Here is a 13,706-nt window from a genome sequence, read left to right on the forward strand (position 1 = left end):
ATAATAGCTGAGTAATAATAGTTTATTAATAATAATAGCACAGTGCTTGAGCAGGAGGGGCAGGTGAGGGACTATGCAAAGATTATATTCCCCTAGGACAGTACTTCTGTACATGGGTGAGAACACAAAGGAGAGAAAAGTTTAGTTGGAGTCTTCTGTGTACCAAGCCTGGGAGGCTGGGTTATCACAAAGGGCCAAATAAATATTATCAGGCTGATAACACACCATAGGGAGGAGGAACACAGCACTATGAGGGGGGTTCTGAGGCTCTTCAGGTAAGTCCTGGTGAATTTTTCATCCTGTCCTATGGTCCATTGTCAGGAAAATCCACAAATTCCAGAGGTTTATGTCCAAAAAGGAGACAGAGGAGTCCTGCAATTTTATTTTAATAAAGGGCGAGTCCACCAGGGCACACAGCCCTGGGATTTGCTCTCTTGAGGTTTCCCAGGGCACAGCCTCCTTTTATCCTAAACTCCCAGCCACATGTTGTCCTCTTCCTCTCCTCACTGTACAGGGAAGGTACAGCCTTCCAGAACCACCTACCACATATTCCCCCTCGAACTCACTATTTTACCCAAAAGTTTAGAAACTCAGGCTTGAACAGACCCTTGTCTGTTCCAGGAGCCAAGCTGTGTGGGCTCTGCAGCAAACCTGCCCAAAGTCAGGAGGGACATTAAACCCCATTTCAAAGATGTGAACACCCATCCCCTCACCCATCAAATTGTTTTAAGGAGCTTTCCTCTCACACTGGAGAAAGACAAATGCTGTGACACTAAAAAGTAAATAGGAGGAGGGCTCAGTGGCTTGGGAGAGATGTGCCAAAGAGCTGTGCCCCCTTGGACATTTCTTAAAGCACAGCCATGTGTAGTCCTCCCCAACTACCACTGTGTTAACAGTCTGGGACAAAGTTCTGGAAAGGGGCAGGCATTGCTACTTCCCACAGGAAATATTGGGTCACAGGGACCATGGTTGTGACTCTGAAAAGTTACTGCAGGAAGTTTTAAAAAATACTTAGAAGGCCTTTGGATGCAGGGATGGACTACAGAGATGGGTGCTACTATGCCTGGCCTCCAGCAGGCCTCTGACACCCCCCCCATTCTGCTCTGGTGTGAAAAACGCCAATCACTTGTTTTTTTTTTTTAATTTTAAAAGTTTAATAGTAATAAAATGGTTATAAAAATAGTAATATAACTAGAGTAATAAAAATTTGAACAGTTGAGATTAGGACAATATGAGACAATAAGAGCAAAGAGTTACAGACAGTCTGGGTACCTTTTCTGGGCAAAATAAGCCCAAAAAAGGACAGAGGATTAACTCTTAAAAGTAATAGCCTGTTGCATATTCATGCATCTCATACATGATGCGTAAATTCCATTCAAACAAAGGATTCTGTCTGGTCAGCTTCAGTTTCTTCCTCTTAATCCTGACGGCATCTTCAGGGCTGAGCAAGGTGGGAAGAAGTCAGTTTCTTCTGATAATGGGGCAATAAATTCTCTTTCTCTGAAAGATTTAGGTGTCCTGTGGCTGCTATCCGGGGCGAGTACCTCATTCCTTTCTTAAAAGAATATCTCACATATACAGTTTCTATTTTAACATTATATTATAACCTAAAACTATACTTAACACACTACTTAAAAAATTAATACAGCATAACTTTCTAACGTAATACATGCAATATTCATTTTAATATTTGCGAAAAACCAATCATATCATAGGCATTTTTCACATCTGGCCACCAGCGGTGCTTCTGCCCGATCTGGGTTTGACAGCGGCGATGGCAACAGCATCTTGATGGCAGAGTGTAAGCTGTCAGACAGATGCTGTCAGCTACCGATTGCTAACTGGTTTCTTGTTATCTTTTTTCCTCAAGAGCTGTTCTTGAAGAACTCAGTAACCCTCTCTAGCCTGCTGACTTCCATCCCACAAACCCATCCCCGCACTTCAGTCCTGTGCCGTAACACGCGCGGACCGCTGAAATTCAATCTCAGCACGCAGCTCGGCCGCATCAGCGCGATGTCCGCAAGCCCTCAGCCCTGGAAGGGCCAATTCGCCGCCTCCGTGAGGGGCCGGCAGCGCCGCTCCCCCCGTGAAGGCCGGGCCGGCAGCGCCGCTCCCTCCGCCACCGCCAGGCGGCGCCGGGAGCTGCCGGAAGCGGGGCGGGCTCTGGGCCGGCGGCCCCGCCCGGCGCAGGCAGCGCGGGGAGCGGGGCCGGGCCGGGCCGGGCCGGGCCGTGCGGGGCGGCGGCCGCCGGCGGGCCATGCTGCTAAAGCTCCTGCAGCGCCAGACCTATACCTGCCTGTCGCACAGGTATGGGCCCTGCCTCTGCCTCGGGGGCCTCGTCCTCATGATCGTCTCCGCCCTGCAGTTCGGGGAGGTCAGTACGGCGCCGCGCCGGCGCGGCGTGGCTGCCCCCCTTGCCCTGCCTGCCTCCCTCCCTCCCTCCGTGCCGAGCCGAGCCGAGCGGTGCCGGCGGCACAGGCGCAGCCCCGCGGCTGCACGGCCCCGGGGGGATGCGGGGCTGTTGTTCCTCGGGGGAGCCGTGTAGCTGCGTTGTCCCGCCAGCAGCGAGGTGCCGCTCCGGGCGCCTTGCGGTGACAGGTCCCGCCCATCGCGGCGCCCTGAGCCCCGCCGCCGCAGGCCCGCCGTGCCCGCAGGGACGGGCTGGCTGTGCCCGCATCGCCGAGCCCCGCGGGGACGGGCTGGCTGTGCCCAAGGGGACGGGCTGGCTGTGCCCGCATCGCCGAGCCCGAGCCCCACGGGGACGGGCTGGCTGTGCCCGCATCGCCGAGCCCCGCGGGGACGGGCTGGCTGTGCCCGCATCGCCGAGCCCCGCGGGGACGGGCTGGCTGTGCCCGCATCGCCGAGCCCCGCGGCCGCTGCCGCTCCCAGCGCCGCCCCGGCCGCACCTGTTGGGCTGCGGGGAGCTCTGGAGGTGGCAGCGCTGGGTGTCCCTCGGGGCTGAGCCGGGGTCTGACAGGTGACACAGCCCTGCGTGCTCGGACAGCTGCCGTTCGCTGCTCTTGTGCAATTCTGTAACACTTCCTTCATCAGGTGACTTATTAGTGCTGTGGTTTTGTTTGAGTTTTTCAAATGTCATTCTTGGCGTGTGGACTGGGAGTGACAGGATCTCTCCCCTCTCCGGGGTTTGAGCAGATAAATGTTTTCTCCCTCCAAGGTGCGCAGGAGAGTCTGCTTAGCTCGATACTTGTTACTTGGTTCGCTCGCATTATTTTGTAAATGACGCAATGTAATTGCGCTTCTTCTAAATAGGATTTTGCACGGATGCGTTGAAAGTTTAAATCTTCATTTCTCATTGCCCTGTCGCTTTGGTAAGTCATCACTGAAGGGATGTGGAGAGGAGAAAATCAATCCTACTTCAGCGCAGTGTTTGTTAATGTAGTGAGGAATCAGGGAAATCAACTATTTTTGTTAGAAAGAATGGCTCAATACAAACAGACTCAAATTTCGTGATTCCTAAGCTTTTTTTTTTCCCCTTCTCTGTTTTAATTTGATCAGCTCTTTCAGATACAGGAAAAAAAAAATGCCCTAAAGAGTATTATGAAACTCTTGCATGTACCACAATCAAAACTTTAATTTGTGTACTAACTCATCTTTGCATAAAGTACTAATCTCTGCTGTCCTATGGGGACCACAAGTTCCTGAAACACTTCAAAGGCATCAGCAAATTAAGTAATTGTAGGACACTCACACGTGCCTGTTTGTACATGAGTATCAACTTGGATTGGTGTAGTTTTTGTGCTGCTGTGAAACTGACATAGTTTTGCATTTCTTCAGAATGGGGACTTAAACCACAACTTTAGGATATCCTAGAATTCTGAAGGTTTTTAAAAATATTTCAGTAGTTGTCTAAGTTGTGGCTGATTTTGGTAAGAATCAGTCGAAATCACTGCTCAGATTTTCCTGCTAAATCTTAGTTTGCTGCTCCCAGTTCTTTCAAAGTTACTTGGAAAGCTTAGCTACAATTTAGAGAGTGAGCAAAAGAACTGGAAGATTCATGTAGGAGTAGACTTGCCAAATTATATATGAAGAAAAAAGAAGAATGACCAGTAATCTCTTAAAAAACAAAATCAGCTAAAATATGCCAATGAAACACCTGCAATTTTTTTTTTCTTTCCAAGGATAGTAGATAAGCCTGGGGAGAGATGTTTGCATGCACCTTGCTTTTTGCCTTTGTATTTTCTAAACAGTGGTTGTTCAGTGACTTAGGAGAGACAAGGCTTGTGAGAATGAACACCGTTAGACCTCTTCCAGCAACTATCATGGGAATGGAAAATGCTTCTCTTCTTCAGTACAGAATCTGCAAGGCAGCAACTAATAAAAAAACTGTAAAGCTGTTTGGAAAATGAAACCAAGAAACCTTGCTAGAAATTACCAGCTGAACCACTTTTAGCCATCTGCGGGAAACTCAAGCAATAAAAAGCAGCGTGAGGCTGCACTTATCAGACCCTGGTGTCTGAACAGCTTTTGCAGTTCTGCTTTTCCCACACCCTCAAAGCCAGATTTTTTTTTTTTTTTTATTTTTTTTTTGTCCTAGTAGGTAAAATTAGGTCTGATTTCTTAGGTTCATGCTAATAGCAGTATTACTGGTGGAGTAAAAATGGATGGTTAGGGCAAATAATTTGAGATTGGTTCTCACTGCCAGAAGCTGCAAATTAGCTTTGTTTGAAGGGAAACCTTGAGCTCAGTGAAATAACAGGGCATTGAACACGAGTGAGAAATTTTTCTGCAAAAACATACAGGGCACCCAGGTCTAAGGCAATGCTGTTCCCTGTTTGTAAGATGAGCTTCAAGTGTTAGGGCCGTTTGATTATAAACCCTTCTTGGCCATCCTTCCGTAGTAAAATGCTTTATAACAGAACATGCTAGAGACAGTGTTATCATGTCTGATACAGTATCTCCTAATAGGCAGTGTTTCTCCCCTTTTTAATGTTCCCCTGGTGGATTTGCAATTCCAGTATGCAAAGTGGAAGCAAAACAGCCTCTAGGCATTATTGCACGATGCATGCATAATGTGTCAGGAGGAAACACTTGCAGGGAAAAAAATATATCGGGTAGGAAGAGTTTTTAGCTTTGCTCTTTAATGTGTTCTTGAGGGATCTGTCCACTTCTCTTTGGCTATAAGTACACAAGAAACAAAGAAAAAGGCTGGAATGGTCAACGTTGTTCTTCTGGAGAGACATATTATTCATATAATATATTCTTACTCAAACACTTCTGCATTTCTTCTAGACACAGATGAGTCACAGTGTGTCAGTGCATCAGTATCAGTAGGAGCAAATGTTTCCACACGGATATGAACTTCCAATGTGCATTATATTAAACCTTGCATTTGGCAGAAGGACAGAATGACTTGTGCATTAAGAAAGTATAATAGTGTGTGTTTTTTAGACAATTTCTGACCTTGGTATTTCAGGGAGGAGATTTTTATTCCTGCCTGGGCAGTCTGTGTCCTTTGTGTGTGCTGATGTGATCTTGGTTACAAAGAGACCATTTGCAGCTCCGGCAGGAATTGGGTGTGTGCCCTTGTCACCAGGCACATGATGGAGCATCCCTGCTCTAGAGAATACTTTAATTGGCTTTGGTGGCAGTAAGGGTAGAGGGATGTGTAAGTTTTTAGAGGGAGGACGGTTTGTTTATGATTTTGAAGGTGACCTTAGAGAAATGGTATATTTCATAGTTCCCACAATACAAGAAATTAACAATAATAACAGTTAAATCTAGGGACAGTGGTGTAAAGTAGGTACTGTAAGTACTATGCTTTCCTGGTTTTCTTTCTTTTTGTTTTGTTGTTTTCATTTGTTTGTTTTGGCTTTTTTTTTTTTTTTTCACTCTCCAGTACATAGAAATATGTACTTAATATGTACTGAATTTACTCCCAGTAAATTCAGGTAAATTCAGCTACTGTGCCTTCAACACTAAAACAGCAAAAAATGCCTCTGTAGTTTTCAATATAAAGCATGTATTTTCTCAGAGGAGAAAATACATGTTTTATATTACTTCTATCTCAAAATACCTGGACTTCTTTATTATGTCAAAGCATATTTACCACTTTTATTGTTGAAAAATAGTGGGAAAAATTGTTGAAAATTTTTTTTCCTGGCTGTTTGTTTGCAAAGCTCAGATTTTGGAGATGTGTATACTTCAGTATATCCTGTATGAGAATAGAAAAAGATGATAAAAATTGTGTAGGGGTGTGTGTGTGTTAGGGGTTTCCTGCTTGTATCCAAGTGTATTTGATTTAGGTCTCAGTTTTGGGATAGCATTTTTGAATTTTTAGATGCCAAGAAACAAGGGAGAGGTGACCTAAATAAAAAGTAGTTTAAAAAGAGTGTACCTAAGTCATTAAATCCTTTGTTGCAGAGAAAAACAAAGTTTGTTTAAATTAGGTATGCTCTTCAGTTCTGGGTCTAATTGCTGCCTCAGTGTCACAATTTAGTTGGGATTGTGATCTGCTCATTTGTTCATGAATTCATAGATCGATTGGAATGAAATTGGTTGTGGTTAAACATTTCAAAAGGTGAAAATTAAGTGTCTAACAGGTGGTGACATCACGTGGTTTTGATTTTTTTTTCTTTGCAGGTTGTCTTGGAGTGGAGCAGAGACCAGTATCATGTTATGTTTGATTCATACAGAGACAACGTCGCTGGCAAATCATTTCAGAATAGGTGAGCTATATCTGCAATTGACACTACTGCGCATTTTATTCTAATGAATATTCTAATGAATATTTATTCTAATAAATATTCTAATGAAATATTTAAATAAAATATATTAGTTGGAGTAATTTACTTTTGAGTAGAACCTTACTGTATGGGCTCTAAATCTGCAGCAAATTTTAAACTTAGTGAGTGCTTAGTTAATGCATAATCACCCAGTTTGGAAGATTGGCTTTTGAGAGCTCTAGTCAAATAATAAATTTACATTTTGAATATGTTTAATTCATCCAGTCTCTAATGAAACATCAAAATGATGACAATGTTTACAATGAAGGGAAGCCATGACATGTTTTCCAAGTTAAGATAGGAAAACAGTACTGTTCCTATGTGCTTAACATTTCAATATTTAGTGTTTCTAGAAGTTATTTTTAAATTACCTTATGTTTTCTGTGATGTCTTATGAAGATCATTATTCAGCAGAGAAGTTACAAAGTTAGTAAGAAGCTTTTAAAAGCTGAGTGGATGGGAGAATCTCTCACAGCAAGTGGGAAGCCAAGTCATATGGGTCTTTTAGTTCAGTTGTGTTAACTGCTGCATGACTTCCTGTGGTTTCATCTTTCATGTCTGAATAGCCATGGGGTCTGTTGCTCAGGGAGTAAGTGTACGGGGAGTTGGTAGGTGGAAGAAAGCTTTTATCCCAGTCAAGTGTATCAATATTAAGAGTCAGATGATACCTGCTAAGTAGCTAACCCTGAAAGCAGAAGCTTTAATCTGCCTTGAGGTTTGTTGCATCATGGAACAGTAGAAATGATCAGATCAATTTGTCATGCTTTAGTTGGTGTGAGATAACTCTGTAAATTCATTGCATGGTATGGTGAATACTGGGAACTTTTATAGCCTCTTCTCCTCTTCTCTATTTTCCAACAGATCAGAGTGATGCAGCTTATATAGATGAATAGCTTAATGTGTACATGTTTTAGCAGTACTGTAGTGAAACATGGCAGTTTGGTCCTGTCACTGCTAAAATAATTTGTGATAATTAACTGGAGTAGTTTTTTTACCTTTTTCCAAAACAAAATCACAAATCTTACTGTTGTGGTGTAGATAGTCACTTCCCATTTCTGCAGTGTTTCCTTACTTCACTGTGGTTGTGAAAACACTCCTTTGTTAGGGTTCATTTCTGAGGATTGTGAGCAAAGCATCCAGTGCCTGCTGAGGAACTGTTGGATGCCTGAGCAAGAGCTTAAGGTTTTTATGATGGGTGCTTAAATTATTCCAGTTCACCAATATGCCTTTAATCAGCCTATGTCAGGAGTAACAGGGAAGTTTGCTGTGATATTTGTATGTAGCTACCACTTCCTTTAAAAATTCATACCAACCAGAAGTCTTTGTGGAGGCAGTACTTTCAGGCATTTGTTAACTTTCAGATGTCCCTTGTCAGGAGTTCAATTATTTCTATTATCAAACTTTACAAATGCAGTAATGGACTCTGTCTTGCACCAGGCATTTGCATCAGTGGTGGTTTAGTGGAGTTTTTCAGGCTGATGTCAATGCAGCATACAGAGCTACACATAAAATAAGGACTTCCAGATTAAATCTAGCTTGTCCAGTGGTTTTAATCAGTTCCTATTTTAGTGCTAGAAAAAAATACTCAGAATTGGAGAACAGGGGGCTTGTTGATTAGAAAATTAAGCAGGTGTACTGCTTTGTGGAAAGTAAAAGCTGCATGGCCTTTGGGAAATATTAATGGGCCTTCAATTGAATTTGAGTTGTGTTGTTCTCTAGGAGCTTTGCAGCTAAAATTCTCTGTTCTGAAAAAGCCTCACTGTGAATTGTAGACAAATTTGTGTATATGAGCAAGCTCCTTATGATGATAAACTCCAAAAGCTCATCACAAAACCAATGACATCATTAGTAACACATATTGAACACAGCTCTCTACCAGACCAAGGCAACCTTCTGGTTTTGCCTTGAAGTTCAGCAATAACTTTTGGTTGTTTTTCCTTCTGGTTGCAAACCCTTGGCATCCCAACTTTCAGGTAGCCACATCAGCTGCTGAACCTGCTTCTTATATTGCTCAGGCTCTTACACAGCTTGAGAGTGCACTAGAAATCCCGGGGCTTTTTACCAAGACACTTTGTCCAAACCATTTTTGAAGACTAAGTTTTGATATGAAAATAAAAAGGGAGAAAAGGAAGCTAAATAATGGAGTTCCATGCATGTGTTTCTGCATTTTATTACTCTACTTGCAAATGGCATAGTAAGTATAGTTTACTTACTGTAAAGTGTAACTTTGCTATTCCAGGATGTCCTGTTTAAAACTCAAAAATATATATGGAAAGATTTGAAGGAATAATCCTCAGCCATTAAAATGTGCAGCCTAATTTCAGTATGGTACAGGAAGTGAGAGCTGTCAGTGCTTGGCCAGCCATTAACTGAGCTGAGTGAGGCTGAAGAGTGGAAGAGATGTACAAATCAGGGAGCAGGAATAGCAATGCAACAGCTGAGTTACTGTTAGTGCATAATTACAGAGCTGGAACAGGAGGGCTGGGAGGTTTACTATGAACATCTTAGACTTCTACTGTTTATAAAGAGGCTCAGCAAGGTTAGAGATCACCATATGGTAGCTTGGGAGAGATCCAAAATCTGCTGCACTCCTTCAGCAACAGTGGATGTTGAGACAAAAGTTTGTCTTCTACCCACAATCTCAGCTTTACATCAGAGATCTCAGTTTACATCAGAGAACCATCAGTGGTGATGGTTCTCTGATGTAAACACATCATAGGTATGAGAAATTCCTGACAGGAACTGTTCCTCTGTCCTGTCTGGTGGGTCTGGTTTTGTCTTCAGGCAGGATCCTTGTCTCTGTTTGGAAAGACAGGAGTGTGCTAAGGAAGGCAGGAGCCTCCCCTGAAATGGAGAATGGAGAATGTAAACCCACCTCTTCAAATTGCTATAAATTTATAAATTAAGGGGCTCTCAGGCAAAAATATGGGAGCAGGAAATAACAGTTCTTTAAAAGGGAAAAGGAAAAAAAATGAAAGGATAAAGTAAACAATGCAGTACACTAGAACAACACTGACCGAATCAGAACACAACCTGACACGCTGTTGGTCAGGGTGTTGGTAGCAGTCCAATTGGAATTGTGGCTGCAGCCCTCCTGGAGTGTCACGTGTGGTTCTGTTGGAGCAGGGATCCTGTAGAAGGGTGTAGTCTTCCTCTGAAGATCCAGTGGAAGGAGATGCAGCTGTTCCTCTGGGGAATCCAGTGGAGAAGCCATGCTGGTGTTTCAGAACCTCAGGATTATATCTGGGTAGCAATGCTTGGCTCCTCCCTCTGGGCGGAGCATCTCCCAATGGGGTGTTATAGTTCTTATCAGCCATGCAGTGACATTCAATAGTCTGTTATCAGCAGATTTCCCCTCCCCAGGGAGGAGCCATTGTGGTCACTCAAAGAGAGACATAAGGCAAACTGCCCACTTGACAAAGGTAATCTTCCATGCAGATGGTAATGGAAAACAACTTGCATTGCAATCTTCAACAATCCTATGTATGGTTTTAGATTTTCAAGTAAAAATGGATACACTTTGTAAAGAGAAAAATGTAAAAACCCCAATAAATTGTTTGGGAGTCTCCAAAGAATTTTCCAAAGTGATGATTTTCTGTAGAAAGGTGTTAAGATGATTCCCACTTCAAATCAAATTGCACCATCGAGTCACATCTGTTAGTGAACCATAAGTAAGTCATGTCAAAGAGGGGAAATAGCTGATTAGAAGAGTGGCTGTAAATAGTAAATTAACTTAGGTCACCTTGGGCTTAACCTGTTTGTCAGACTGCTTTTTCTGATGAAGGCCAAATGCATGGATCCATATGAAGAAAACACAGCTACAGAATTTGAGAGAGAGTTTTGGAGCTTCTCTGAGCTTAAACAATCTGTAAAACACTCTGAATGTTAAAGTAGTGTTTGAGAACAGTACTACAGGAAGTGTAGGATCGGTTCCTTTTAATTTTAAACCATTTTACAGCAAAATTCCAATGCATACTTATCATGTGACTCTACAAAGGGGTGATTGATATAACACACTTGGGGTCACTGATTATCACTGAAGGGATACCAGGGACAGCCAAAGGTGATACAGAGACTGTCATCAGAAGGCATGAAAAAGCTTTATCATTAGAAATCTACAGTTCTTATAGAAGCAATGGCTGACTTAAGACTTGATTGGCCTTTAGGAATCTTCTCTCACACTATTGGTGAACTATGAATAGCACACTCTGGAGAACTATATCTATAAACCATGGTTACAGAAAGAGAGATAATAATTGTTTGGATTCTTTGCTCTAAGTTTCCCACAGCTTCCCAAGATTTTCCTGGGAAAACCATGATGTCTCTCTCTGTTCAGAGGATATGTAATTACTACACATACTTCTGAAATTATAAGTTCCCAGTAGGAAACCATGAAACCATCCAGAAAGCATTGGCCAACTCCAGAATGGTACAGACTTAAGTGTTAGCTTAAGTTTGTACAGTGTTAGTTGGAAACAACAAATTGACTTGGGATATTTGGTTTTTTATTATTATGTTTGATAACTATTACTTTCTGAAACAGTATGTGCTGTAAAGGTGCATTAAGGAAATTTACCGAGTACTTGGATACATTTTAAGCAATTAGACTAGTGGATCTGCAAACAATTCACTATTTTTTTATTACTGGTCTGTCTCTATTGCCACTGGTAATGAGGAATGAGCTTGTCATGCCAGCATTGATTCAATTGACCTGCCTGCATCTAGTAAATTCCACTGAGGAAAAATACTTTTCCTCTGTGGAATTTACTAGCTTTTGACTGTATGTAGCATAGTGTAAAACCAGGAAATTACACATTATATGTGCTATGACATAGAGACACACTTTTAGGACATGGTAAAGTGGGGAGAGGCTTCACAGAAGTCAAAATTGCTTCATGCCATAGAAAGAGCTGGAGTTCTTTTGGACATACTGTGTTCTTCAGTGAAGCCTGCCTGAGTGAGCTCTGCACTTTGCCCAGAAGGCTGAAGGTTGGGCAGTTTTGAAATCCTCTGTCTTGAGTCAGGTGCTTCCACCTAAAACACTCCTTCCTGAGCTGTAGCATTCCAGGGACTGTCAAACCAGTAATTTAACTGATCACAACAAATGCAGAAAAGCTGGAAGAGCTCCTGCCATCCATTGAATTTCTATTCCTCTGGAGGATGTTTTAGTTCAAGACATACTTTGTAAATGAACTGGAAGTTAGTTACCTCTGGAGAAAAAAGTGAAATAAGTGAAAAGAAGGGTAATTAGATTTAGAAAATTGACCTTTTTTTGGCTAGAAGGGTAGCCTCCTGCAGATGTAAGACTTTCTGAGTTGTGCTGCTAGGGAAGGCAGCTCTGCTGCTGAGATGTTCAGATTGTCTCAGAATGCCCCAGCATTATCCTCAGCATTATCTGAATGTTGCAGCTGGAACGTGGTAAATTGAGTACGAAATGTTCCTGCCCATTGTGCTGTGACAAGCTGCTGGCTGACCTTTCAACAAATTTTGTGCTTCAGTTGTTGAGTGTGAGCCAGTAGAAAACAAAGCTGGGTGCGAGCTCTAGCATGGCATGCTGTGCAAGGGCAGGTGGACAAAACACCTGCCTGCAACTCTGTCTCTCTAAATGCTTTTAGAAGGATGCAGTAGGTGGAGAGAGAACATCTTCAAACCTCTTTAATGCTGAGGTCTATGTGGTCACAGGATGATATTTTCCAACGTTTGCTAGGCATCTACAGTTTAGGAAGGTATTAAGTAGCTTGACACTGGAACTTTTGAAAATAAGAACTGGGGTATCCTCCTGCTGTACAGATCTCAGATTCACCCATGATGGTAGCCTGGAGTACCTGCTGGCACAAAGCTGTGGGCCTTGGACAGGAGATTATCATTAAAAAAGTAGGAAAAAGGTACCCAGACTCCTTCCTTCTGCCTATGCATACTAGGAAGCATGTAACTCTCCAGAAACAGCTCCAGGATATTCAATTGTGTCAAGAATTAATTTGTCTGCTGTGTCTAGAGTCTGAATTCGTGTACCCAAATTAGATTGTTGTTTTATGAAATGCCCTGTTAATATAATCTGAGAGACATTCCTAGGATAGAGACCTGGTCCTGCTGAGATCTTACTGGCTCTGTGCAATTAAGTAACAGTAAGTGTGATTTAAGTTATGCTTCATGCTGTCCTGTCTGAAGTAATTGGTGAGTTAAGAATGTGCTCAGGTCTTGGTACTGACTGGAAAAATATTTGATGTGTTTGCAGGGCCATGAGTCTGAGTTAGTGAAATTCAGAGCATAAAGTTAGGATTTTCTTTAGTTACTGAACAGTTAAAACCACTTTGTGTCCTTTTGGTTGATGTCTGTGCTGTTTTGTCAAAGGCTTGTGTATAATTAAGGCATGATTATATATATAGCTGAAGAGAGTCTTTTTGCTTTGTCTTGTTTGCTGCCCAAACACCAAGTATTTCCCTTGTTAGACAGAAACTGCTATTGTAGGGTGCCACAAACACTTGTAATGTAATATTAAACAGTTCATGTAGCTTTCCTTTGAATTATGTAGGCTTTGTTTACCCATGCCAATTGATGTGGTGTACACCTGGGTGAACGGCACAGATGTGGAACTGATCAAAGAATTGCAACAGGTCAGGGAACAGATGGAAGAAGAACAGAAAATAATGAGGTAATAATCTTAGATATTTTTTCCCTTTAACTGACAGCAGCAATCTAATACTGTACTAGTTTCCTTTGTTGTTATTTTTCCCATGTTGCTCAACATGAAAATTAAAAGCTCATTTTCTCACTTGTTCATTTGATTATTGCCAAAACCTTGTTTCAGTTCTACTTTTAGCTGTCAAGTACTGTCTAATTAGAAAATTGTTTAAGATAAGCATAATAATTAAGGCTGTCCTGTCATGTATTTGTAAAATGCCATGTGGAAAACTGTGCATTGTGTATGTCCTTTTGTATTGATTTCTGTAACAGTTTGTAAAT

The 13,706-nt window shown here is 42.2% G+C and overlaps 1 protein-coding gene across 2 annotated transcripts in view; it reads left to right on the plus strand.

Moving 5' to 3' along the window:
* The first annotated feature begins 2,235 nt into the window (after positions 1–2,235).
* Positions 2,236–13,706, plus strand: part of GNPTAB (N-acetylglucosamine-1-phosphate transferase subunits alpha and beta) — a 40,234-nt gene continuing 28,763 nt past the window's right edge. For both annotated transcript variants that reach the window (XM_058023122.1, XM_058023123.1), the window contains exons 1-3: positions 2,236–2,374; positions 6,601–6,686; positions 13,276–13,395. In XM_058023122.1, coding sequence (XP_057879105.1) covers positions 2,258–2,374; positions 6,601–6,686; positions 13,276–13,395 — 323 coding nt within the window. In that variant the 5' untranslated portion in view covers positions 2,236–2,257. The remainder of the gene's footprint in view (positions 2,375–6,600; positions 6,687–13,275; positions 13,396–13,706) is intronic.

Source organism: Melospiza georgiana, chromosome 4, assembly GCF_028018845.1.
Source record: "Melospiza georgiana isolate bMelGeo1 chromosome 4, bMelGeo1.pri, whole genome shotgun sequence".
Lineage (NCBI taxonomy): Eukaryota > Metazoa > Chordata > Aves > Passeriformes > Passerellidae > Melospiza > Melospiza georgiana.